This window comes from Ostrea edulis, chromosome 5 (genome assembly GCF_947568905.1).
Source record: "Ostrea edulis chromosome 5, xbOstEdul1.1, whole genome shotgun sequence".
Lineage (NCBI taxonomy): Eukaryota > Metazoa > Mollusca > Bivalvia > Ostreida > Ostreidae > Ostrea > Ostrea edulis.
In genome coordinates, this window is record NC_079168.1 from 91,139,361 (window position 1) to 91,165,372 (window position 26,012).

Below are 26,012 nucleotides of genomic sequence, written 5' to 3' on the forward strand. Positions count from 1 at the left end.
ACTGCATGAAAAGATCAAATGAATTGAGGGGAATTATAAGAAATGTACCAAATTTATTATTAATTTCGACATGATCCTTATCATTCATATCTTGTTCTATCTTCAAAGTGTTCCAAAAACAGGAAAGCAATTGAATGAGGAAAAAAATGCTACAAAAAGAAATAATTTAAGGAGAAAGTTAAACATTTTTAAATTACATGCATGTTATATATATAAGGATCTTAAACCAATAAAACAAAGTGCAAATTGGTCTACCGCACGATAATAGATCATTCCTGCAATATTGCAATGATTTGGGTAATTTTACTACAATTTGTGTAGAAAAGTGTACATGTTTTGAATGTACATAAGTCAAAATATACTGTCCTTTTTCTCAAAAATATAAGATTTTCAAGAATTCTAGTCGTAAGATACTTCAAAACCTACGACTGATACTACATTTATGAATGCACTTACGCCCTTTCGTAAAACGGAGCTTCCGCACACATAAAATCAGTCATAGAGCCTACATCTACGTCCATGACAAAATTTACGACCTTTTGTAAAACTCCGCCCAGGAAAGTAGGAGTCCAGTTTCATGTCTCCCTTGGCCAAAAGATGCTTAATACCAAATTTGAAAAGAATTGGATAGGTAATTATCAAGAAGTTAAAAATGTTCACAATGGATGAAGGACACTGGATCACCCGAGTTAACCGCTAATGCAGACTGGATCACCCGAGTTAACCGCTAATGCAGACTGGATCACCCGAGTTAACCGCTAATGCAGACTGGATCACCCGAGTTAACCGCTAATGCAGACTGGATCACCCGAGTTAACCGCTAATGCAGACTGGATCACCCGAGTTAACCGCTAATGCAGACTGGATCACCTGAGTTAACCGCTAATGCAGACTGGATCACCCGAGTTAACCGCTAATGCAGACTGGATCACCCGAGTTAACCGCTAATGCAGACTGGATCACCCGAGTTAACCGCTAATGCAGACTGGATCACCCGAGTTAACCGCTAATGCAGACTGGATCACCTGAGTTAACCGCTAATGCAGACTGGATCACCTGAGTTAACCGCTAATGCAGACTGGATCACCCGAGTTAACCGCTAATAATGCAGACTGGATCACCCGAGTTAACCGCTAATAATGCAGACTGGATCACCCGAGTTAACCGCTAATAATGCAGACTGGATCACCCGAGTTAACCGCTAATAATGCAGACTGGATCACCCGAGTTAACCGCTAATGCAGACTGGATCACCCGAGTTAACCGCTAATGCAGACTGGATCACCCGAGTTAACCGCTAATGCAGACTGGATCACCCGAGTTAACCGCTAATGCAGACTGGATCACCCGAGTTAACCGCTAATGCAGACTGGATCACCCGAGTTAACCGCTAATGCAGACTGGATCACCCGAGTTAACCGCTAATGCAGACTGGATCACCCGAGTTAACCGCTAATGCAGACTGGATCACCCGAGTTAACCGCTAATGCAGACTGGATCACCCGAGTTAACCGCTAATGCAGACTGGATCACCCGAGTTAACCGCTAATGCAGACTGGATCACCCGAGTTAACCGCTAATGCAGACTGGATCACCCGAGTTAACCGCTAATGCAGACTGGATCACCCGAGTTAACCGCTAATGCAGACTGGATCACCCGAGTTAACCGCTAATGCAGACTGGATCACCCGAGTTAACCGCTAATGCAGACTGGATCACCCGAGTTAACCGCTAATGCAGACTGGATCACCCGAGTTAACCGCTAATGCAGACTGGATCACCCGAGTTTACTAAAAGCTGTACTTGTATATACTCTGATGTCTTATATCCACAACTTCTACTGTGTGACATACAAAATGTATGTTCATGTATTAAAAATCAAAACTAAACTGCAACATTTTTCATAATGATCTTTATATAAATTATATATAAAATAATACATGTATACCAATAAATCACAATATTTTATCATCACGCTAAAATCACAAACTATGGTGTACACAGGAAAATCCTCACATGAACAACCGAAGAATAAAAATTATAATGTCAATTCAACACAGGTTTGCGTAAATCATTTTTCAAACACTTGAACTAAAGCACCATTCAAACTCCAAGTACCTGCCGATACCCACAATCAGAGCAGTCATGATCGATTGAAGGCACTTAATCCTACCAGTCACCTACCCTGTAGAGAAGTGGCTGATTGTCTGACCCATCACACAATACCCTTTGCTTGTTAAAGACTTATTGCATGATTTTTGACAAGTTGCCAATTAGGCAAGACTTACCACTAGACTAATAGGAAATTTAAATAGAATTGGTACAGGATCAAAATCACCGACTACTTCAACCCCTCTGTGATTAGATCATCTGACCAACCCAGTTCATTTTTAAACTTGTTAGTTCTTAAATTAAAAAAATGTAACAGGGATAACAGTTAATAGCTCTCATTGTATAGAATCAACAGTATTATAACACTATCATGTCAAATTAAAAATAAAATGAATCAGAAAAAGTTCCATGTCATTGATTTAAGTTGCTTATGATTACCAACAGGCCTTATAGTAAATATCAAATAATTACAAGAGACCAACAGGCCTTACAGTAAATATCAAATAATTACAAGAGGCTCAAGGGCCTTATCCGTTACCTCAGTACTAGTTAAAAGTATCACTAGTCCCAAGGAATTACAAGAGGCCCACAGGCCTTATTAGTCACCTGAGTACTAGTTAAAAGTATCTCTACTCCCAAGGGTTATGAAATCTAGAAAAAAAATTCCTGTCTGAATATATCTAAGCTAAATTCTAATGTTTAGCAACAGTATAAAACAGGATGTGTTCTTAAAATTTATACACTGATGAAAGGCTTTACATAATCTATGTGTTAAATTTGAAAAAAATTGGAATAGTAGTTATTATGAAGAAATTAAAAATCCCTATTGTCCAAACATTTAATAACTGACTATTTTGGCCCCATTCTGATGCCAAAACCCCTTCCCCTGGGATCATCAAATTTACAATTTTGGTAAAGGACTTTTTAAATTTCCATTTAGTTTCAATTTTAAATTATTATCAGTAGCACTAAAGAAGATGCTATTCCAGTGTTCTACACAAAAACACTATATACCAAGTTTGGCCCAGCCCTGGGGTCAGATCCCCTACCCTGGGGATCATGAAATTTACAATTTTGGTACAGGTCTTCCTGCTCTACATCACATGCATTTAGCCTATAACACATGTATGGTTCTAGAGAAGATTTTGAAAATTGGTCAATTTCTGGCAGTTTTTGCCCTGCCACTAAGGCCCCAGGGGTGCAGTTTTCCTCAAATTACAATTTATGTCCCCCTTGTTCTAAGGATAATTTATACCAAATTTGAAAAGAATTGGGATGGTAGTTATCAAGAAGAAGTTAAAAATTTCAATTGTTAACAGACTATGACAGACGCAGACCATTTCCAAGTTGATTCAGGTGACCTAATTTAAAAAAACCTTATACATACATTCTACTTGCAGTAAATAGCAACATACTCATCTAAAAAATATTGCTGTTGCTTCATCTTAATTATGTAAAATCACACAATCTTCACCTCAAATTACATATAATCTCTCTCCCTCTCCTTCGCATTAAAGTCTTACAAAAATTACTAGTGATTTCATACTGAAAAATTCTGATTTTCTCCTTCACAAACGAGATTTGGCCAAAAACTGGCCAACGTTTTCTGTGGTGAGTGGAATGTAGGTTTTTGTTTCGGAAGAAACACGAAACAGTGGATCCTTTATGATTGCAGGATTAAAACCTTCCTTAACATAATCAGTCTTCTTCTGTTTGTGGGTGGTGGTCAACGGCATTTCTTTGATGATTCGGAGGAACAGTGGCCTGGCATAAATTGGGAGGTTCTCTTCACAGTGGTGGTAGATCTTAGGTAACAGGTCTGTGTGAAACTCGACATTCTCCTTCAGTAGTATTCCTGCCATTCCAGCTCGACCATCCGTACCTATATATATAAATTCATGTAACATCAATTTTTATACTTTCACTTCCTTTAATCACATCAATTCAACATGGATTACATGTTTGCTTGTGCTTAGGCACACTGATTACACAAAAATGAGAAAAACATTTCACATTATAGAGGAACATACAAACACCCCCTGAACAATTCCCCAAATTTTGAAGAAAAAAACAGAGGCCTATAGAGTAATATTCTGTTTGAATGATATGTCAAAAGCCATATAAATCCTTATTTCTTATGTCCAAGGGGCCAGAACTCAGCAAACAAGACTACCACAAATGGTCCAACATATGCCCATTGGACCTGTAAGCACATTATGCACTCTGGACTGATATCAATCACTCCCAAATATAAAAAGTTGGTCATGATGCACCAATCTATCTGACATGTGAACTGATTATGTATTTCTCTGGGAGGGAGTTGTGACAAGATGTCGGTGCAATAACTGTATCCAATATGATGAGTTTAAAAAGTCCAGAAAACTATTTGACCTACTTTTAACCCTAAAGTAGGTCACAGTGCACCAATCAAGTTGAAATGTGAACTGATTATGTATTTCTCTGAGAGGGATGTTGTGACAAAATTTCAGGGGCAATACCTGTATTCATAACAAAACAAGAGGCCCACAGGCCTTAACGGTCATCTGAGTATCATAGCCCATACAGGGAGTCTCATATTTGTAATTCAAGCCTCAATATATAGTCCTTTATGCACATGTTTATGATCTTTCAAAATATGCATACAATTCCTATTAACTTACAGAAGAAGGAAAAATGAAACTTTGAAGAATATATAAATCATTTTGACATCCCCCCCTCCCCCACCCCTTACCCAAGAATTTTACAATTTAAAAAGAGGACATTACGGACACCATGACCATGCATTTAGTTTATCTCCCATGACTGAAAGTAGAGAAGAATTTTTTTTATACATTTTTATTATGTGGACATACATGTATTGGCCCTGCCCAAGGGCCTGAACCCATGACCCAGGAGCTATGAATTTCACAATTTAGTAGAGAGCTTCATTAACATCGTCGTCAGATACCCACGGCTGATTTCGTGAGCAGAAGACGAAATCAGCCGTGGGTATCTGACAATGCATGAACATCGTAGTCATGCATTTAGTTTTTCTCAAATATACCGTATATTAAGTGGAAATTTTAGCGATCAAGACACAAATATATATTTAGTGAGAACTAATTTTCTCGAATTTATAATTCCAGGAAAGATAACTATTACCTCCGATATGGAATAAATTGTTAGCAATATTCAATTTTAGCGATCTTATAACTCACTAACAATGCCAAAATTAAATCCTTGCTAAAAATTCTGCTTATACGGTATATGGGAGTAGAGAAGATTTTCTAAGACTTAATACATTTTCACTATATGGCCATATTGGTCCCATCTTGGGGCCTGAACCACTAACCCAGGAGACATGAATTTCACAATTTAGGTAGAGAGCTTATAATCGTGCATATAGTTTTTCTGAAATATAAATGAGAGTAGAGAAGAAGTTTAAATTTTTCCAAGATTTGATACATTTTCACTGAAAATATGGCCTTTTTTTAGCATAATTGGCCTCGCCCATAAGGGTGGCAAGGTCATAAATTTCCCAATTAATATTCCTCTTAAAGACTTATCCTGGAGATGCTTCAATCACACCAAAAATGAAAGACACATTTTCTTTGGTCAATTCAATTTGCTTTACACTAGTTAACTTGATCAAAATTGACTGATGAGAGTAATCCTTCCATTTTGAGGAAAAGTTCCTGTAATTTAAAACCTTAGAAAAATGCATTGTCTCTTCATATATGTTGCTAATGCAAATAGATATTCGGTATTTTTACAAACTATAATCTTTACCCACCGGGGACGAAGAGGATAAGTAAGTAATAATCTTTACCTGATCAATTGAGACCTGGATTGTAAGATTTAACATCCATAAATATAATGATATGCCCATGGGCCACATTGCTCACCTGAGCCCATATTTAAAGATTTTCCCTATATATTCACATGGAAAACTTGATACCCTATTGTGGCCCCAACCTACATCCGGGAGCCATAATTTGAACAAGCTTAAATCTGCACAATATCAAGAAGCTTCCACATAAATTTGAACTTAACAGGACCAGTGGTTCTTGAGAAGATTTTCCCTATACATTCGCATGTAAAACTTGATCGCCTATTGTGGCCCCAACATACCCCCAGGGACCATGATTTCAACAAACTTGAATCTACACTATCTCAGAAAGCTTTCATGTGAATTTGAACTTGTCTGGCCCAGTAGTTCTTTCAAAGAGGAGAGGGCCTAAATAGGCTATATAATTATGTTGCCCAATCCGAGTTTCTCAATAAAATGTGTTTAGATAATTTTTAAAAAATTTAAATTAAGAGGATATTTTCAAGGTTTTTCCTATATACTTGCATTTAAAAAATTGATTCCCTATTGTGGCCCCACCCTACCTCCCGGAGGCCATTTTAACAAACATGAATCTGCACTGTCAGGAAGCTTCTACATGAATTTCAACTTTTCTGGCCCAGCGGTTCTTAAATGACCCTAACCTATTTTTGCATTTTTTAAATTATCCCCATTTGAAGGGGATATGATCCTTCATTTGAACAAACTTCACCAAAGGATGATTTGTACCAAGTTTGATTGAAATTGGCCATCTGGTTCTGGAGAAGATTTTTAAAATTTGATGAGTGTATTTTCGCTATTATATCTATACCCTTGGAGAAGGGTGTTGCCCTTCATTTGAACAAACTGGAATCTCCTTCACCCAAGGATGATTTGTGCCAAATGGTTCTGGAGAAGATGAAAATGTTAAAACTTTACAATGACAACAACGAGGTAAAAAAAAAAGACAAAGGAAAGCTTTGATCATAAAAGCTCACCTGAGCCAAATCATCTGAGCCCAAAGGAAATGAATGAAAATTTGAGGTAGCGATTTTTAGGATTTTGGATCACACCCCCACCCCCCTTGTGTGAATATAGAATAGAGGGTCAATTTGTGATGATTCCCTGTGCTTCAATGCTGAGATAATTAAGATCATGTTTCTTTTCTAGTTTTCTTTTTCAACAAGCATAGTAATACACATTCCCTACATGTCCAAGATCAAGTAGTTTGTGTAATGTTTAGCATGCAGTCTCAGTAGGTCAAAGTCCAAGGTCACTAGGTCAAATGTTTTCGTACCATATGAAAGGACTGGTCATGAGGCATCAAAACATGAAATATCAAAAACCAATTCCCCTTGGTTCCAAAGATATTGCCAAAGTTACTTTTTGAAAAGTAGGTCAAAGAAAGTCCAAAGTTACGAGGTCAAATGTTTTGGTACCATATGAAAGGTCTTGTCACAAGACATCTATATTGTGAAATATCAAATCCCTACATACCTTGGATCAAAAGAAATAGTCCAGTTTAAGTTTTTGAAAAGTTAAGTCTCCAAGGTCAAGAGGTCAAAAAGCCTTGTTCAAAATATGAAAAGTCTTGTAATGAGACCATCCATACCTGAAATATCACAGCACTATCACCCATATCAAGTGCCAAATTAACATAAACTCAAATAATTGAAGATATCTTTAATTACTTGAAGACATCACTAATTCATTTGATGGTGCAACAATTCAGTTGAAGATCTCGATCTTCAGATAATTAATTCATGATATCTTCAATTCTGAATAATTGCATGCATTAATTGAATTGGTGATAGCATTAATTATTCTGGTAAATTGATGCACGTTATACTTAAATTGTTGCACGCAACAACTGAATTGATGATATCTTCAAATAATTTAAGATATCTTCAATTCTTTGAGTTTATGTTAATTTGGTGCTCCATACATTCATGATTCAAACAAGAGGCCCACAGGCCTTATCGGTCACCTGAATACTAGTGAAAAAGTATCACTACTCCCACAGGCCTTATCGGTCACCTGAGTACTAGTGAAAAAGTATCACTACTCCCACAGGCCTTATCAGTCACCTGAGTACTAGTGAAAAGGTATCACTACTCCCACAGGCCTTATCAGTCACCTGAGTACTAGTGAAAAGGTATCACTACTCCCACAGGCCTTATCAGTCACCTGAGTACTAGTGAAAAGGTATCACTACTCCCACAGGCCTTATCAGTCACCTGAGTACTAGTGAAAAACTATCACAACTTCCATGGGCTATGAAATATAGAAACAATTTCCTGTTCTGAATATCTAAGCTAAATTCTAATGTTCAGCAACAGTATAAAACAAGATGTGTTCTTAAAACTTCACTGCCCTTAAAAGTGCATACACTGATGAAAGGCTTTAAATAATAGGTGTATTAACATTAAAACATCAAAAGATATGACTAATTTAGACTCATCCTAAAGTCATAACCCTGGGTTGTGAAATTCACCATTTTTTGTACATCCTTTTCTGCTATTCCTAAGTATGCATTTAGATTTTATATAGTATCAGCAAACTTACACATAAATACTATATACTAAGTTTGGCCGCTCCCTGGGGTCAAAACCCTTACTCTGGGTAAAAAATCAAATTTACAATTTTGGCAAAAGACTACCTACTCTATCCATTTAGTTTCAATTTAGCATCAAAAGCACTAAAGAAAATGTTATTTAAGTGTTTTACACATAAACACTGTATAACGAGTTTGGCTCCGCCCTGGGGTCAGAACCCCTACCCTGGGGATCATGAAATTTATAATTTTGGAAGAGGCTTTCCTGCTCTACATTACTATGCATTTAGTTTTTCTTACATTTGTGTGGTTCTTGAGAAGAAGATTTTTGAAAATTTGTCATTTTGGGGCAGTTTTTGCCCTGCCCCTAATGCCCCAGGGGTGCAGGAATCCAGAAATTTACAATTTATGTTCCCTTTGTTCCAAATATGTTTCATACCAAATTTGAAAAGAATTGGAATGACAGTTATCAAGAAGAAGTTAAAAATGTCTATTGTTCACACATTTAATAACTGACCAGTTTAGCCCCACCCTGATACCAAAACCCCTACCCCTGGGATCATCAAATTTACAATTTTGGTAAAGGACTACCTCTTCTTTCTAAATATCCATTTACTTTCAATTTAGTATCAATAGCATTAAAGAAGATGTTATTTAAGTGTTTTACACATAAACACTATATAACAAGTTTGACCCCGCCCTGGGGTCAGAACCCCCACCCCGGGGATCATGAAATTTACAATTTTGGTAGAGGCCTTCCTGCTCTATATTACTATGCATTTAGTTTTTCTTACATGTGTGTGGTTCTTGAGAAGATTTTTGAAAATTGGTCAATTTTGCCCCACCCCTAGGGCCCTAGGGGTGCTGGAGTCCTGAAATTTACAATTTATGTTCCCCTTGTCCCAATGATACTTCATACCAAATTTGAAAAGAATTGGACTGATAGTTATTAAGAAGTTAAAAATGTTCAATTGTTAATGAACGACGGATGAAAACCAATTGCAATATGTCACCGGAGTTTACATAAGCCCTATCTCCCTTGGTTCAAAAGATATAGCCGGCAGGTTAAAGTTTTTGAAAAGTCAAAGTCCACAGTAAAGGTCACAGGGTCAAAAGTCTTTATACCAATATAAAAGACCTGGTCATGATCGAAGCATCTATATGTGAAATATCAAAGCCCTATCCCCCTTGGTTTAAAAAATATAGCTCATGTTAAAGTCTTCTCTTTAAAGTACGTATGATGCCGACACCGAGGGCATAACAATAGCTCTCCAGACAGTCGTCTAAGCAAGCTAAAAAAAATATGAAAATATAAATTGATGGGTCTACACATATTGCTGGGGCAAAGTTCGGTTTTGAAACCATTGTATTGCTGTTAGTATTTTCTTTAAAACATGTCAATGCTAAAGAATATGTCTTTATCGTCACATCAGACAACTCTTCATTTAGCATCCTCAGCCTCCAGGTCTATTGCAGCTGTGATAAGAACCTTCACTCTAGTATTCTCAACACGTTGCACTCTCCTAACAGCAGCACCATAAACATATTTTAAAATAAGAGCTGGTCCAGTAAAACATGGACAAGGGGAAGACACTTGAAAATTAGGGTGACCCGCCACCACAGAAGAGATTTTGGTACACTACTATCCACCCATAGAGGCAAATTTTGAAGCTTTATAAGCACCTATAGAAGCAAACTGATTTATTCAAAAAGTAGAATTTAAAATATTCCCAAATCCAATTTTTTTTATCATACAGCACAAAATACTTTTTCATCTTGATATCAACTTTATTTCAGAATTCAATACATGCAATTCCCTTTCAAGCATACTTTACAGAACGCCCAGATTGCCTCTGTCAATCGTGTGTTCTTCTGATTATTTTCTCACTGAGTATATGTTTATTTCACATAAAAAAGACAATGAAATGAAAATTTCTGTGACAGTTTTATATTGCATGTTGATGTACTTTTCATGCTAGTATACTTGAATATAAATAAACCCAAGCCTGTCTGTTGAATATTGTTATCACATTGTCGTAGCTATGTGCTATTAATATAATGTCTTTAATTCAATTGAACAAATTTCTAAACGGCTATCCAGATAAACAATCGTTATCGGCAGCCTTTTATCCTGTGAACTTGGCTATCCGTGTGCGTTGATGACATGTGCCTAATAACTTCGGTACACCATATTTTTTTTACCAAGTACCCAACTATCAATCGACTAAAGCCTCCGAGTATTCAACTAGGCAATCTGAGTAAAATTGTCACCCCTAATAAATATGGTGCAATTGTCAAGTTTCTACAATTACAAGGAACTTTCTTACATTCACAATGAACATAGGGAGCAATTCGTAGTTAAAAATACAGTTACATTTTGACCAAATATGCTTCCCATAGATGGCAGGCATGGTAATTCTTATTTACATCCCCCTACTCCAACTTTGTGAGTGGAGAGGGGGGTGTTAAATAATGAACGGAAGTGTTACCTGGTATTTCTACTCCATACACATTAGCATCTTGTATAAATGGCAGTCCTGTTAAAACATTGGCTACTTCATTTGTGGACACATTTTCACCTTTCCACCTGATGAAATATACACAATAAACTGAAATCAACACTTATAAAGATCAATTCGAAGAGAGAAAAAAAACCGACTTTCATTTAAACTTCAGATCAAAATTCAACAACAGATGTAAACATGCTCACCTAAAAGTGTCTCCCACTCGATCTTTGAAATACAAGAAATAGTCCTTGTCCATATACATCAAGTCTCCATAATTGAAGAAGGCATCTCCCTGTGTGAATGCATTTCTGACATATTTCTTCTCATTAACAGCCTTGCCTCCCAAATAAAAACCTTCAGCATACAATTCTGGGTTTGCTATCCCTCCAATCAGAAGTCCTGGTTCACCTATTAATAATTATTAACAAACTTACAAATTTCTGCTATTAGAGTAAAACAGGTACTGCTTATACAGATACTCCTGCCCATCCCAAATACATTTATTTCTGTTAACTTCATGAATTATTCAATTGTGTAATAAGGTCAAAAGACTTCAGCAAATGCGAATGCACACTTTTCAATAGCATGTCATACGATAATTCTCAAGACAAAATGAACTTCTGTTAACTGCTCTTGGATTGCCTTAATGCTTATAGCCTATTAGCATAACTGAAAGGCTAAAAAAAAAACCAGCTGATTATAGCAGATGTTACAAATAATAACTGAAAGGCTAAAAAAAAACCCAGCTGATTATAACAGCTGTTACAAATAACAAGAGGCCCATGGGCCACATCGCTCACCTGAGTCACCTTGGCCCATATCTGAAGACTTTCCATATATATTTGCATGTAAAACCTTAGTCCCTATTATGGCCCAAACTACCCTTTGCAAACTTGAATCTACACTATTACAGAAAGCTTTCATGTAAATGTCAACTTCTTTGGTCCAATTGTTCTTGAGAAGAAGATTTTTAAAGCTTTTTCCTATATTTGTATGTAAAACTTTGACCCCCCCTCCCCCCCCCCCCCCAACTTGTGGCCCCATCCTATCCCCCAGGGGCCATGATTTGAACAAACTTGAATGTGCACTATGTCAGAAAGTTTTCTTGTAAATATCAGCTTTTCTGACTCAGTGGTTAATGAGAAAAAGATTTTAACGATATATTTGTATGTAAAACTTTGATTCCCCTTGTGGCCCCATCCTACCCCCGGGGGCCATGATTTGAACAAACTTGATTTGAACAAACTTGAATCTGCACTATGTCAGAAAGTTTTCATGTAAAAATCAGCTTTTCTGGCTCAGTGGTTCTTGAAAAGATTTTTCCTATATATTTGTATGTAAAACTTTGATCCCCTATTGTGGCCCCATCCAACCCCCGGGGCCCATGATTTGAACAAACTTGAATCTGCATTATGTCAGGAAGCTTTCATGTAAAAATCAGCTTTTCTGGCTCAGTGGTTCTTGAGAAGAAGATTTTTAAAGATTTTTCCTATATATTTGTATGTAAAACTTTGATCCCCTATTGTGGACCCATCCAACCCCCGGGGCTCATGATTTGAACAAACTTGAATCTGCATTATGTCAGGAAGCTTTCATGTAAATCTCAGCTTTTCTGGCTTAGTGGTTCTTGAGAAGAAGATTTTTAAAAATTTTCCCTATATATTTGTATGCAAAACTTTGATCCCCCCTTGTGGCCCCATCCTACCACCGGGGGCCATGATTTGAACAAACTTGAATCTGCAATATGTCAGGAAGCTTTCAGGTAAATTTCAGTTCTTCTAGCCCAGTGGTTCTTGAGAAGATTTTTAAATGACCCCACCCTATTTTTGCATTTTTGTGATTATCTCCCTTTTGAAAGGGACATGGCCCTTCATTTGAACAAACTTGAAAGCCCTTCACCAAAGGATGCTTTTGGCCATGTTTGGTTGAAATTGGCCCAGTGGTTCTAGAGAAGAAGTCGAAAATGTGAAAAGTTTAACAGACAGACAGACAGACAGATGGACAACCCGATTCCAGTATACCCCCTCACAACTTGTTGCGGGGGGTATAATAATAACTGAAAGGCTAAAAAAAAACACCAGCTGATTAACAGCTGTTACAAATAATAACTGAAAGGCTAAAAAAAAAACCAGCTGATTATAACAGCTATTACAAATAATAACCGAAAGGCTAAAAAAAAAACCCAGCTGATTAACAGCTGTTCACTTCAACTTGGGTTAAAGCATTCATGATACATGTATATACACTGTGTCCAGCCACAAGTATTTTACAATTCTAGATTTTTTACTTCTGAGTATATACATTGCTGTAGAGAATTCATTATTATGTGTAGGTGTGGACCTGACTAATCAGACACGTTTTAAACCAAATCCAGATTATTTCATTCTGAAAACAAGAGTATCGCAAATGGTACATGATACGCCCATGAAATTCTTACATGCGGTGTTTTTCATAAGCCATCATTTGTAGAAATTTGCTTCATTTAGTACCAGGCTGTGACATACTTCCTTTGCATAATATGAATAAATTAAGAGTCTTAGCTTAAAACTGTGACAGGAGGTAGATAGACAAACCAAGAGTTCTGCATGTGTGTAAAACATTTCCCAAAATTTAACCAAGCTAGCTTAACAACCTCTCAATATTGAAAACATCAAAGAAAGTTAAAAATGGTTGAGAATCAAAATCCTTGCACTATGCATTTCTTCAAGTTTTATACAAATACCATAGCTTCTAAACTGTGAGAGGAATTATAGGGATAAACCATGTTCAGAACTTTATTTAATATATCCTCAAAATGGAACAAGTTCAAAAACCTGTAATTTTCTTAAAAACTGAAGAAAATAAGAATCCTTAAAATTGCCACACACACATCTGCCATACCCACACGTCAAATACTCTGTAAAATAAGAAGGTCCTCACTTGAAAACTGTGGAAGGAAAAACAGACAAATCATGTGCTCTCTATGCAATATTTCATCAAAACTGACAAAGTTCAATAACCTGTAATTTTCTCAAAAATTGAATAAAATCAGAATCCTTACACATGCATATCTTCATTACCCATCTAAACAATGTGTAATAAAAAAAAATCAATTAAGATAAGATAAAATAAGTTTATTCCAATTTTGGGCCCAGAGGGCATAACAGTAAGACATTTTATAAAGAAGGAAATTCAAAAAAGAAAGAAAGTTTACAACATTAACTACAGGTTACATAGACTGCAAACTGCATGTGGATGCAGCATGTTGGGGAAACAAGTACATACATATATGAATTGCTAATCATGTATAGATACAAGTAGATGGACAGTATCAGTATTATACCAATATATGAATAATAAACTATAATGATTTTTGCAGTTTTAAAGCATCATGCACTTCTTTTTCTGAAAGTTTGCACTAAATATTCACTCAATTTGACAATTACTGGTTTGTCTTCATTAATCATCAACCAAGTAAATTTGTCCTTATTTGTTAGATAGATAAAATTTTTGTTGAGCTTGTATATACCATTAAAAAACATATTTCTCTCTTCAACATAGAATGGACAATCAGTAAGGAAATGAAATTCATCTTCAACACAATTAAGGTTACATAATTCATATATTCTTTTGTTTCTTTCTAAAGAAATCTTCTGGCCAGAATTGGATTTTGTAAATTCATATCTTCCTCTTTCAATTCGAAGGTCATGTGCACTAATTCGAAATCTACATAGAGTTTTTCTTAATTCTAGGGATTCTAAAAATATATAACTTTCCATAGTAAAGTTTTCTTTATACGAAAAATATGTTGTGAGTTTCCCAGGGGTGCATGAGCCGAGTTGCATGGGATACATTGTAAAGTCAGAAATGATGTGGCATATTTATAATTGTGAAGAACTAATTTCAGTTTTAAACTTTTCGAGTTACTGTTCGGAAACCATATTTGTCTGAAGTTTTCAATCTATTTTCGGTCACTGTGACCTTGACCTTTTTACCTTTTTTCTCCAAAATCAATAGGGGCGTTGCTTTGCTGGTATCCAACAATATATCCAAGTTTCATTTGACTAAAATTTAAAAAAATTTGAGTTATCCTCCGGAAACCCAAAATTTTTTGAAATTTTAAATTTATTTTCGGTCACTGTGACCTTGACCTTTGACCTATTTTATCCAAAATCAATAGGGGTCTTCCTTACCTGGTACATAACAATATCTGTAAGAATCAATAGATTCTGATTTAAACTTTCTGAGTTATCCAGAAACCAAATATTTCTGAAATTTTCATTCTATATTCGGTCACTGTGACCTTGACCTTTGACCTTTTTTCTTCAAAATCAATAGGGGTCTTCCTTACCCGGTAACCAACAATATATCAAAGTTTCATTTGATTCGGATTTAAACTTTCTGAGTTATCATCCGGAAACCAAATATTTCTGAAATTTTCATTCTATATTCAGTCACTGTGACCTTGACCTTTTTTTCTTCAAAATCAATAGGGGTCTTCATTACCTGGTACCCAACAATATATCAAAGTTTCATTTGATTCGGATTTAAACTTTCTGAGTCATCATCCGGAAACCAAATTTTTCTGAAATTTTCATTCTAATATATACTACTCAAAATTTGATAAGGATCACTAGGTTATATGTGTGTAATTGACCACTAACATAACAAAAGACATAAATTTGACTCAGAAATGTGTTTACTCAGGTTATGAATGAAAATTCATGAACGGCATGAACTTTTATCAATACGGAATGCTTGAAATCTGATAACAACACCAAAAGGCATTTCATTACAAAAAGTTAACAGCAAACCAGAGAAAGAATTACACAGTTTTTGGGTATAATCCATCATTACACTTAGTCGATGAAGTGTCAATACCGGGTATGGCCTCCCCTTGCATCAATGACAGCTTGACAACGTCGAGCCATGCTGTCAATAAGCACCCAGATGTTTCCAATGGGAAGGTTGTTCCACTCTTCCACGAGGGCGTTTCCGATCTCTGCCAAAGTCGTGGGTTGTGCTCTACGGCGTGAAAGGGCAACCTGCAGCATGTTCCATACATGCTCAATCAGGTTCAAGTCCGGCGAGCACACTGGCCAGTCCATACGGACAATTGTCTCCTGCTGAAGCAGTACGCTCCACCACCCTGGCGCGATGAGGACGGGCGTTATCATCCATCAGGATGAACTCAGGGCCAACAGCACCAGCGCAGGGTCTGACGTAAACATCGAGGATCTCATCCCGGTACCACACCCCCATCATTGTTCCTCTCTCCAAGACATGGAGATCTGTTCTTCCATCTCTGCTGATTCCACCCCAGACCATGATGGAACCACCACCATAACGGTCATGTTCACTGATGTTGGCATCATGGAAACGTTCACGTTGTCGTCGCCACACTCAGTGCCTCCTGTCTGTAAAGTCCAAACAATACCTGGACTCATCGGTGAACAGAACTTGAACCCAATCGTTCTGTGTCCAAGTGACATGATCTTCAGCCCAGTCCAATCGCTCCCGACGGTGTCGAACAGTCAGAGGGACTCGAACACATTCCCTTCTCAAGTTGAGACCTGCATTGTGAAGCCGATTCCATATCGTCTAAGTGGACACATTCACCCCCGAGGCGTTCAGGAGGTCGATACGTAGGCTGGTTGCTGTCCAGAAGGGATAGCGTCGTGCATGAAGAGCCACAAAATGGTCTTGGCATTGGGTTGTCGACCTCTGACGACCACCCCCATGTCGGTGTGCTGCTGTACCAAAAGTTTGCTGTCGGTTCTAGGCCCTGTTTACAACGCTTTGGCTGACGTTTAGTGCATTTGCAACATCACGTTGTGAATAGCCAGCATCAAGCATTCCAATACATCTGCCCAGTTGTTTTGTCGTCAGGCGTCCTTACCTGTTGAGGGGGCATTGTGTTGATAAACGTAGTGTAAACACTCAAGTGAGTTTGAAATTTTAGAAAGAATCAGACACGCGATGCCTGAGTGAAAATCGTGCAATGGTAGCAAAAGCATAAACTGTGATGAGAAACGCATTTACCATGGCATGAAATGCACGTGCAAGTTTGTTAAAGACGTTTTTGATTTCACTTGGACACAATATTGCCAGTTATGCAGTTATCAATTTTTTAAACAGAAAAATATCTATGATCCTTATCAAATTTTGAGTAGTATATATTCGGTCACTGTGACCTTGACCTTTGACCTTTTTTCTCCAAAATCAATAGGAGTCTTCCTTACCTGATACCCAACAATATATCAAAGTTTCATTTGATTTGGATTAAAACATTCTGAGTTATCATCCGGAAACCAAATTTTTCTGAAACTTTCATTCTATTTTCGGTCACTGTGACCTTAACCTTTGACCATTTTTCTCCAAAATTAATAGGAGTCTTCCTTACCTGGTACCCAAAAATATAACAAAGTTTCATTTGATTAGATTGTAAACTTTTTGAGTTATCATCCGGAAACCAATTGTTGACGCCCACCCGCATCACCAAACCATTAGCCGAGTTCAACTTCGTTGCAACTCGGTTAATAAGAGGGTTCTCACTTGAAAACTGAGGGAGGAGTTCACTGAACAAATCATGTACTCTCTTTGCACTATTTCTTCAAAATGGACCAAGTTCAACCTGTATTTTTCTCAAAAATTGAAGAAAATCAAAATCCTTCCACATGCACATCTTCAATATCCAAACAAACGGTCCTCACTTGAAAATTGTGGGAGGAGTTAACCGGACAAATTATTTACCCTCCATATAACAGTAATTTTCTAATAAAGGGGCACAACTCTTACAAGAGAGATCAAAATGGATCAAACTAAAATGATCCACAGAGAAGCTACATGTATATAGCAAGTTTCAGCTTGATATGTGACAGAGAAATGAAATTAGAAACAGAAAACCCCAAACGGACAAACATACAGACATCGCTGTACCATAATATGTCCCGACTAAAGACGGGCGTACAAAAAAAAAAAAACAATCGCATACATGTAGCATTAGTGAATAGAAAGTAGTTTTAGTTTAGAGTTAGTGTTTCGTCTCTGAAGAATGGACAAAACTCATTAGCATATTCCTTTTACATTGACAAGGGTATGACACACGTAGTTCTCTGATTTGACAGTATTTGCTTGGAATTTTTAAGAAATATCTACAGATTTTGGGTAAACAGTCTTTGGACAAAGTGTCTGGTTAAAGTTCGTATTCACAGGTAAGTCTACTGAGAATGTACACAACTGAATGTCAACAATATCTATAAAAATCCACTCCGAAGAAATTCCTTTTCTTTTTTATAATAATTATGAATAATATTTACAGTCTATCTATCATCTAATGGCCAGAACCACATGTACATAAATCATACACAACATAAACATTTATGTAAAAACAAGAGGCCCAGGGGCCTTATAGGTCACCTGAGTATCATGTAACAACCTTCCAATGTTTGAATTAGGTTTGTGTTTAAATATAAGAATTTTACTTTTGGATGGAAGAAACATTGAATAGCTATGTGGTCAGCCCTGCCTTTGCACCAGAACCCCTGACCCAGGGGCCATAAATTTCAGTTTTGAAAGAAGCATCCTTGATCATCATTATCATACTATTAGTTTGTCTACTTAATACCCAGCAGCAGAGGAGAAGATTTTCAAAGAAATAAAATGCATTTTCACTATATGATCAATAGGGCCCCACCCTAATACCAGAACCCCTGACCCAGGGGCCATGAATTTCACAATTTTGAAAGAGGCATCCTTGCTCATCATAACCATGCTATTGGTTTGTCTACTTAATACCCAAGGACAGAGAGGAAGATTTTCAAAGAAATAATGCATTTTCACTATATGACTTATAGAGCCCCACCCTAGCACCAGAACCCCTGATCCAGGGGCCATGAATTTCACAATTTTTAACAAGAGGTACTGTGAGTAATGCTCACTAAGAATACCCCCCACTTACCCCAATCTCCCAAAGGGTGTTGGTAATGGGTATAAACTAGCTCTTTTCTGAGTGTTGCTACTTCGATGTCCAGTGCGCATGACCTTTGACCTTTTGACCCCAAAACTGATAGGGAACATCTTCATCCCATGGGTAGTCCATATGTATGATATGGTGACTGTAGGTGGAAAGGATAACGCTTTAGAGCCCAGAAACCATATTGCTACTTCAATGTCCAGTGCACTTGACCTTTGACCTTTTGACCCCAAAATCAATAGGGATCATCTTCATCCCATGGGTAGTCCATATATATGATATGGTGACTGTAGGTGGAAAGGATAACGCTTTAGAGCCCGGAAACCATATTGCTACTTCAATGTCCAGTGTGCTTGACCTTTGACCTTTTGACCCCAAAATCGATAGGGAACATCTTCATCCCATGGGTAGTCCATATGTTTGATATGGTGACAGTAGGTGGAAAGGATAACGCTTTAGAGCCCGGAAACCATATTGCTACTTCAATGTCCAGTGTGCTTGACCTTTTGACCCCAAAATCGATAGGGAACATCTTCATCCCATGGGTAGTCCATATGTTTGATATGGTGACTGTAGGTGGAAAGGATAACACTTTAGAGCCCGGAAACCATATTGCTACTTCAATGTCCAGTGTGCTTGACCTTTGACCTTTTGACCCCAAAATCGATAGGGAACATCTTCATCCCATGGGTAGTACATATATATGATATGGTGACGGTAGGTGGAAAGGATAATGCTTTAGAGCCCTGAAACCATTGCGTCTACAGACGGACGGACGGACGGACAGACGGACAACCCGATTCCAGTATACCCCCCCCCCCCCCCCCCCCCCCACAACTTGTTGCGGGGGGTATAAAGAGGCATCCTTGCTCATCATTACCATGCAATTAGTTTGTCTACTTCATACCCAGAGACAGAGAAGAAGATTTTCAAAGAATTTCTACACTTTCACTATATGACCAATAGAGCCCCACCCTAACACAAGAACCCCTGCCCCAGGGGCCATGAATTTCACAATTTTGGTAGAGGGCTCAACACTCATTATAATTATGCCCACAGTTTGGCTTCTTGATGTCCAGGAGTAAAGGAGAAGATTTTTTAAAATTACACTCATTTTGATGGTTTTTGCCCCACCCCTCAGGCCCCAGGGGGGCAGGGACCATGAATTTCACAATTTTTGTTCCCCTCCACCCACAGATGCTATATGCCAAAATTGGTTGAAATTGGTTCAGGGGTTTCAGAGAAGAAGCTGAAAATGTTCAAATGTTAATGCACGTCGCACGACGACGGACAAAAACAGATAGCAATAGGTCACCTGAATGAATTCAGGTGACCTAATAAATAAAAATACTGGCAGAATTCATGAAGCACATTAGCACTTCATGAAAAGCATGCCAACCAGAAGCATTGCAGTTCATACCCTCATGTATTTTCAAAATGAAATTTAATTCTTGTATTTATATTCTTTCAATTCTGATGGAATTCCTGGCTTTATGTGGAACAATACTGAATACAGCTTCAAAGAGTCTCACAAATATGTGCTGATTGCTACATATGGGTGCAAGTTTTGCTAATGTCATAAAATTGTACTATGTGTTGATGTGGTAGGGTTTTCTGACAAACCGAGGAATTCAAATTCATCTGTCAATTTGCTTTTAAATACCCAATACACTATTTTCATATGAAATACATGTATATCATTCTACAACAAAGTTGATTGGAGATGTTTAATATGCCACTCACTGTCTGGTGTCCTTCAAAAGGGGATTCTTTAAAATTCAAATATTAAACTGGTTTCTTATCTAACACACATAAAGTTTTACCTATTAAACTGGTTTCTTATCTAACACACATAAAGTTTTACCTATTAAACTGGTTTCTTATCTAACACACATAAAGTTTTACCTATTAAACTGGTTTCTTATCTAACACACATAAAGTTTTACCTATTAAACTGGTTTCTTATCTGACAAATGTAAGGTTTTACCTATATTGCAAGGAATACATCGTCCTTCCTTATTTCTCAAAGGAGCATCAGTTTTCCGGTCATAACGCACTAAATAGGATTTGCCTGGATTTAATCTATTCTACAAAAAAAAAATTTAAAATTGAAATAAAACAAGAGGCCCATGGGCCACATTGCTCACTTAGTCACCGTAGCCCATATTGAAAGATTTTCCCTATATATTTGCATGTAAAACTTTGATCTCCTATGTGGCCCCATCCTAACCCCGGGGGTCATGGTTTTAATAAATCTGCACTATATCACGAAGCTTTCATGTAAATTTAAACTTGTCAGGACCAGTGGTTCTTGAGAAGAAGAATTTTAAATGACCCCACCCTATTTTTGCATTTTTGGAATTATCTCCCCTTCATATGAATAAACTTGAGAGTCCTTCACCCAAGGATGCTTTTTGCCAACTTTGGTTGAAATTGGCCCAGTGGTTCTGGAGAAGAAATCGAAAATGTGAAAAGTTTACAGACAGACGGACAGACGACCGACAACAGGCGATCAGAAAAGTTCACTTGAGCTTTCAGCTCAGGTGAGCTTTCAGCTCAGGTGAACTAAAAAGTGACCTCTTTATGTATATTATAGAGCAATTAGTGTAAAATTTAACGAATTGTAGTCTCCACCTATCACACTCACAAGGAAAGGGGACAGCCTGCCACAGGATCCAACTTTTCCCCAAGTATTTATAAAAGCAACAGTTCCTTCTGTAGCTCCAAAGAACTCTACAATTCTTGGAATTTTAAACCTCTTTTGAAATTTCTCCCATATATCCATCCGAAGTCCATTTCCGATCATTACTTTGATACTGTGATTACCATCCTCAGGACTCTAGTAAAAAAAAAACCATAAATCTTTTTATGAAAAGCAGACAATCCAACAAATTATCACCATATTAGCATTTAAAGAAAATTGTGGAAAAAGACTTTATTGTGCACCTAACTTTACAAAATTCATACCTCTGGAACATGCAAGAGATATCTGGCTAGTTCTCCAATATACTGAGCAATGGAGACCTTGTGCCTTCTGCAATCCTCAAAATAATGGGATGCTGAAAATTTGACTCTAAGAACCATTGTAGCACCTGAAACAATGACATCATTACCACACATTATAACACAAAATTCTTTGTAAGTATTGAATTCAGGCATTAAAGCAATACAAGCTGTAACTGACGGCAAATAAATTGAAAAATAAAAGAACAAACATTTAACATATTTTTGATTTAATATATATAACTTCATAGAATCAGAGTGAATCTGAAGCAATAAACCCGTCAAATCAGCAGAAAATGTCGATTCATGAATCATTGTCATCTTGTCAGTAATTCCTGCTCATAATTTCCGATGTGCATTGACCTTGGAGCTCACCAGTTCAAAAAAAAAAGGTGCGAAAGAGTTGCACTGAGCACTTGTCAGATTTGTAAACAATTTAACATGCCAATTTTATAGAAAATTCACCATCAAAATTTTATTTGAGTGGCACATTTGCGTAATCATTACTTTTACACTTATTGTACTTCTTGTCATTCATGAAAGGATGTAATATTCTAAAACAAACGACACGTGCAGTTACTCATGTCACTTTCTGTCTTTGTATGTGACCTCGGTCTCAGCAACCGCCATGGTGGCCGAGAGGTTAGAGCGTTCGCCCCGCATGCGGAAGGCTGGGGTTCGAATCCCGGTCGCAACAGATCGAAGTAGTTAAAACACATAGTGACAGTTCAATCGTCAAACGCTCGGCATCAGGTGTGAACGTTATTGGTCCTTGGATATGACCTTAAAAACAGATGACCCGTGTCACAGTAGGTGTGGCACACAAAAGAACCCTTACTGTTCAATGGCCATAAGCGCCGAGTATAGGCCTAAATTTGAAGCCCTTCACCGGTCTTGGTGACGTCTCCATATGAGTGAAAAATTCTCGAGCGAGACGTTAAGCAAGATACAATTAATCAATCGGTCTCAGCAACCTGATTATGTTCGGCAATCATCGTTCCCATGTCCGTGTATACGACGCAATGGCAGTTTATACGAAACCCTCATTGTAGGTATGATCTCAAACAATATTTCCTTGTTTATTTTGTTGAATTTTTCTTCAGATCTTGGGGATTATATCAGTTATATCGATAGATGTTAATTTATGCATAATTGAATTGTTGAAAAAATACCGTCAGTTACAGCTTGTAGTGCTTTAAATAACTTTTTTTTCAGATCCTGTTCTGCATAAAGTTAATAGGGAGAAATGCCTACATTGTTACAAGATTAGAAGCTGTCAGGGGTTGTCTGGTTTGAACTTTTTGATGTTCTATTTTTCAGACTTTCAGTGAGCTCACCTGCATCCATGACACTAAACAGAGCTATTGAGGCAGCGCTGTGATAGAGAGGAGTAATAGTATAGATTGTGTCGTCTGCTGATATACCAGAAAATGTCAAGAATTTAGAAAATGCGATGGATTTCGCTTGATTGACTATGGCTGGCTTGGGCAAACCTGAAAAAGAAGTACACTTTGAAAAACAAAATAACAACTTATAATTCATTATTGATAAAATCAATATTAAAACAAAATGCAGTTCAGAAATACATTGTTCCTGATAGTGAGGCCAAATAAAACAAGAGGTCCAAGGGCCACATCGCTCACCTGAGTCACCTTGGCTCATATTTAAAGATTTTCCCTATATATTTGTATGCAAAACTTTGATCCCCCCTTTGTGACCAAATCCTACCCCTGGGGGCCATGATTTTAACAAACTGAAATCTGAAATATGTCAGAAAGCTTTCATGTAAATATCAGCTTTTCTGGCTTTAATAGTGGTTCTTGAGAAGATTTTTAAAGATTTTTCCTATATATTTTGTATGATCCCCTATTATGGCCCCATCCAACCCCCGGGGGCCATGATTTGAACAAACTTGAATCTGCATTATGTCAGGAAGCTTTCATGTAAATCTCAGCTTTTCTGGCTCAGTGGTTCTTGAGAAGATTTTTCCTATATATTAGTATGTAAAACTTTGATCCCCTATTGTGGCCCCATCCAACCCCCGGGGGCCATGATTTGAACAAACTTGAATCTGCATTATGTCAGGAAGCTTTCATGTAAATTTCAGCTTTTCTGGCCAAGTGGTTTTTGAGAAGAAGATTTTTAAATGACCCCACCCCATTTTTGTGATTATCTCCCCTTTGAATGGGACATGGCCCTTCATTTGAACAAACTGTAAAGCCCTTCACCCAAGGATGCTTTGTGGCAAGTTTGGTTGAAATTGGCCAAGTGGTTCTTGAAAAGAAGTCGAAAATGTGAAAAGTTTACGACGACGCCGACAGACAACAGACGAATTTTGATCAGAAAAGCTCACTTGAGCCTTTGGCTCAGGTGAGCTAATAATATGTGTGGTTCCTGTTACACTAATACACTCCATTGTAAAATAGGGTAGGTAGGTAGGGATTTTATTTTATTATTTTAATTCATTTTTTTAATGATAGATTTTAGATGGAAACACAATTTTCTTTTAGGTTCACTTCTTTGCATGTTCTATTTATAGTCAACATTAATCATAATAATCATCGGAGTACAGGGTTATTTTTAAAAAATACTATACATTATGCCATCCAGAAAAATACTAATCTTCTTAGGAAACACCTATAAGTCGGATGTGTAGTGTTTTGTACCAAATTTTAACTCCCAAAAATCCTACTTATAGGAGAATATATATGGTACGTTTGGTACCTGAGGTGAAGATGTAAATACAAGCCGTGACTTTATTAACTTACCTGTGTGTATATACAAGCCGTGACTATATTAACTTACCCGTAGTTCCTGAGGTGAAGATGTAAATACAAGCCGGGACTATATTAACTTACCTGTAGTTCCTGAGGTGAAGATGTAAATACAAGGGGTGATCAATGTGTAGCTACTTCTGTAGCTCTTGCAGATTTCAGCCCCAGGGGAAGTAAGCATGAGGTCTTCCCAAGATATGTAACCCTCTGGAATGTTTGTGCCAGAGCTACCACACAGATACAATGGAATATCTAGTTCTGGGCGAATCTCTTCAATGGCATGGTACAGTTCCTCCTCTGAAATCACAGCATCAATACAGTGTACTTCATCAGCAATCCAAAGGACTTATGTGTATGTTTAAGAACTATTTCAGTGGGTAAAATTTCTAATGATATTTATAATCTAATATTAATCAAAAGATATAATTCAAATATCAATAATTCATTGTATAAAAATAACCACAAACACATTCTAATGCAGTCATGTACGATGAAAATTTAAAAACATGAAAAGATTAAATTGAAGCATTGAACAACAAGAGGCCCATGGGCCACATCGCTCACCTGAGTCACCTTGGTCCATATCAGAGGATTTTCCATATTTATTTGCATGTAAAACCGTAGTCCCTATTATGGCCCCAAACCTACCCCTGGAGGCCATGGTTTTTGCAAACTTGAATCTACACTATGTCAGAAAGCTTTCATGTAAATGTGAACTTCTTTGGCCCAATGGTTCTTGAGAAGAAGATTTTTAAAGATTTTCCCTATATATTTGTATGTAAAACTTTGATCCCCTATTGTGGCCCCATCCTACCCCAGGGGGGCATGATTTTAACAAACCTGAATCTGCACTATATCAGAAAGCTTTCATATAAATCTCAGCTTTTCTGGCTTAGTGGTTCTGGGTAGAAGATATTTAAAGATTTTTCCTATATATTTGTATGTAAAACTTTGATCCCCCCTATTGTGGCTCCATCCGACCCCCGGTGGCCATGATTTTAACAATCTATAATCTGAATTATATAAGGAAGCTTTCACATAAATCTCAGCTTTTCTGGCTCAGTGGTTCTTGAGAAGAAGATTTTTAAAGATTTTCCCTATATATTTGTATGTACAACTTTGATCCCCTATTGTGGCCCCATCCGACCCCCGGGGGCCATGATTTTAACAATTTAGAATCTGCACTACCTAATAAAGCTTATCTATAAATTTCATTTTTTCTGGCCCAGTGGTTCTTGAGAAGAAGATTTTTTAATGACCCTACCCTATTTTTACCTTTTCTTGATTATCTCCCCTTGGAAGG

At 37.3% G+C, this 26,012-nt stretch overlaps 1 protein-coding gene across 2 annotated transcripts in view; it reads right to left on the reverse strand.

Moving 5' to 3' along the window:
* Positions 1 to 1,893: 1,893 nt before the first annotated feature.
* Positions 1,894 to 26,012, reverse strand: part of LOC125650585 (long-chain fatty acid transport protein 2-like) — a 37,101-nt gene continuing 12,982 nt past the window's right edge. For both annotated transcript variants that reach the window (XM_056139261.1, XM_056139260.1), the window contains exons 4-11: positions 24,794 to 25,006; positions 23,273 to 23,428; positions 21,900 to 22,024; positions 21,580 to 21,771; positions 20,920 to 21,019; positions 11,182 to 11,386; positions 10,961 to 11,058; positions 1,894 to 3,994 (exon numbers count right to left, since the gene is read on the reverse strand). In XM_056139261.1, coding sequence (XP_055995236.1) covers positions 3,681 to 3,994; positions 10,961 to 11,058; positions 11,182 to 11,386; positions 20,920 to 21,019; positions 21,580 to 21,771; positions 21,900 to 22,024; positions 23,273 to 23,428; positions 24,794 to 25,006 — 1,403 coding nt within the window. In that variant the 3' untranslated portion in view covers positions 1,894 to 3,680. The remainder of the gene's footprint in view (positions 3,995 to 10,960; positions 11,059 to 11,181; positions 11,387 to 20,919; positions 21,020 to 21,579; positions 21,772 to 21,899; positions 22,025 to 23,272; positions 23,429 to 24,793; positions 25,007 to 26,012) is intronic.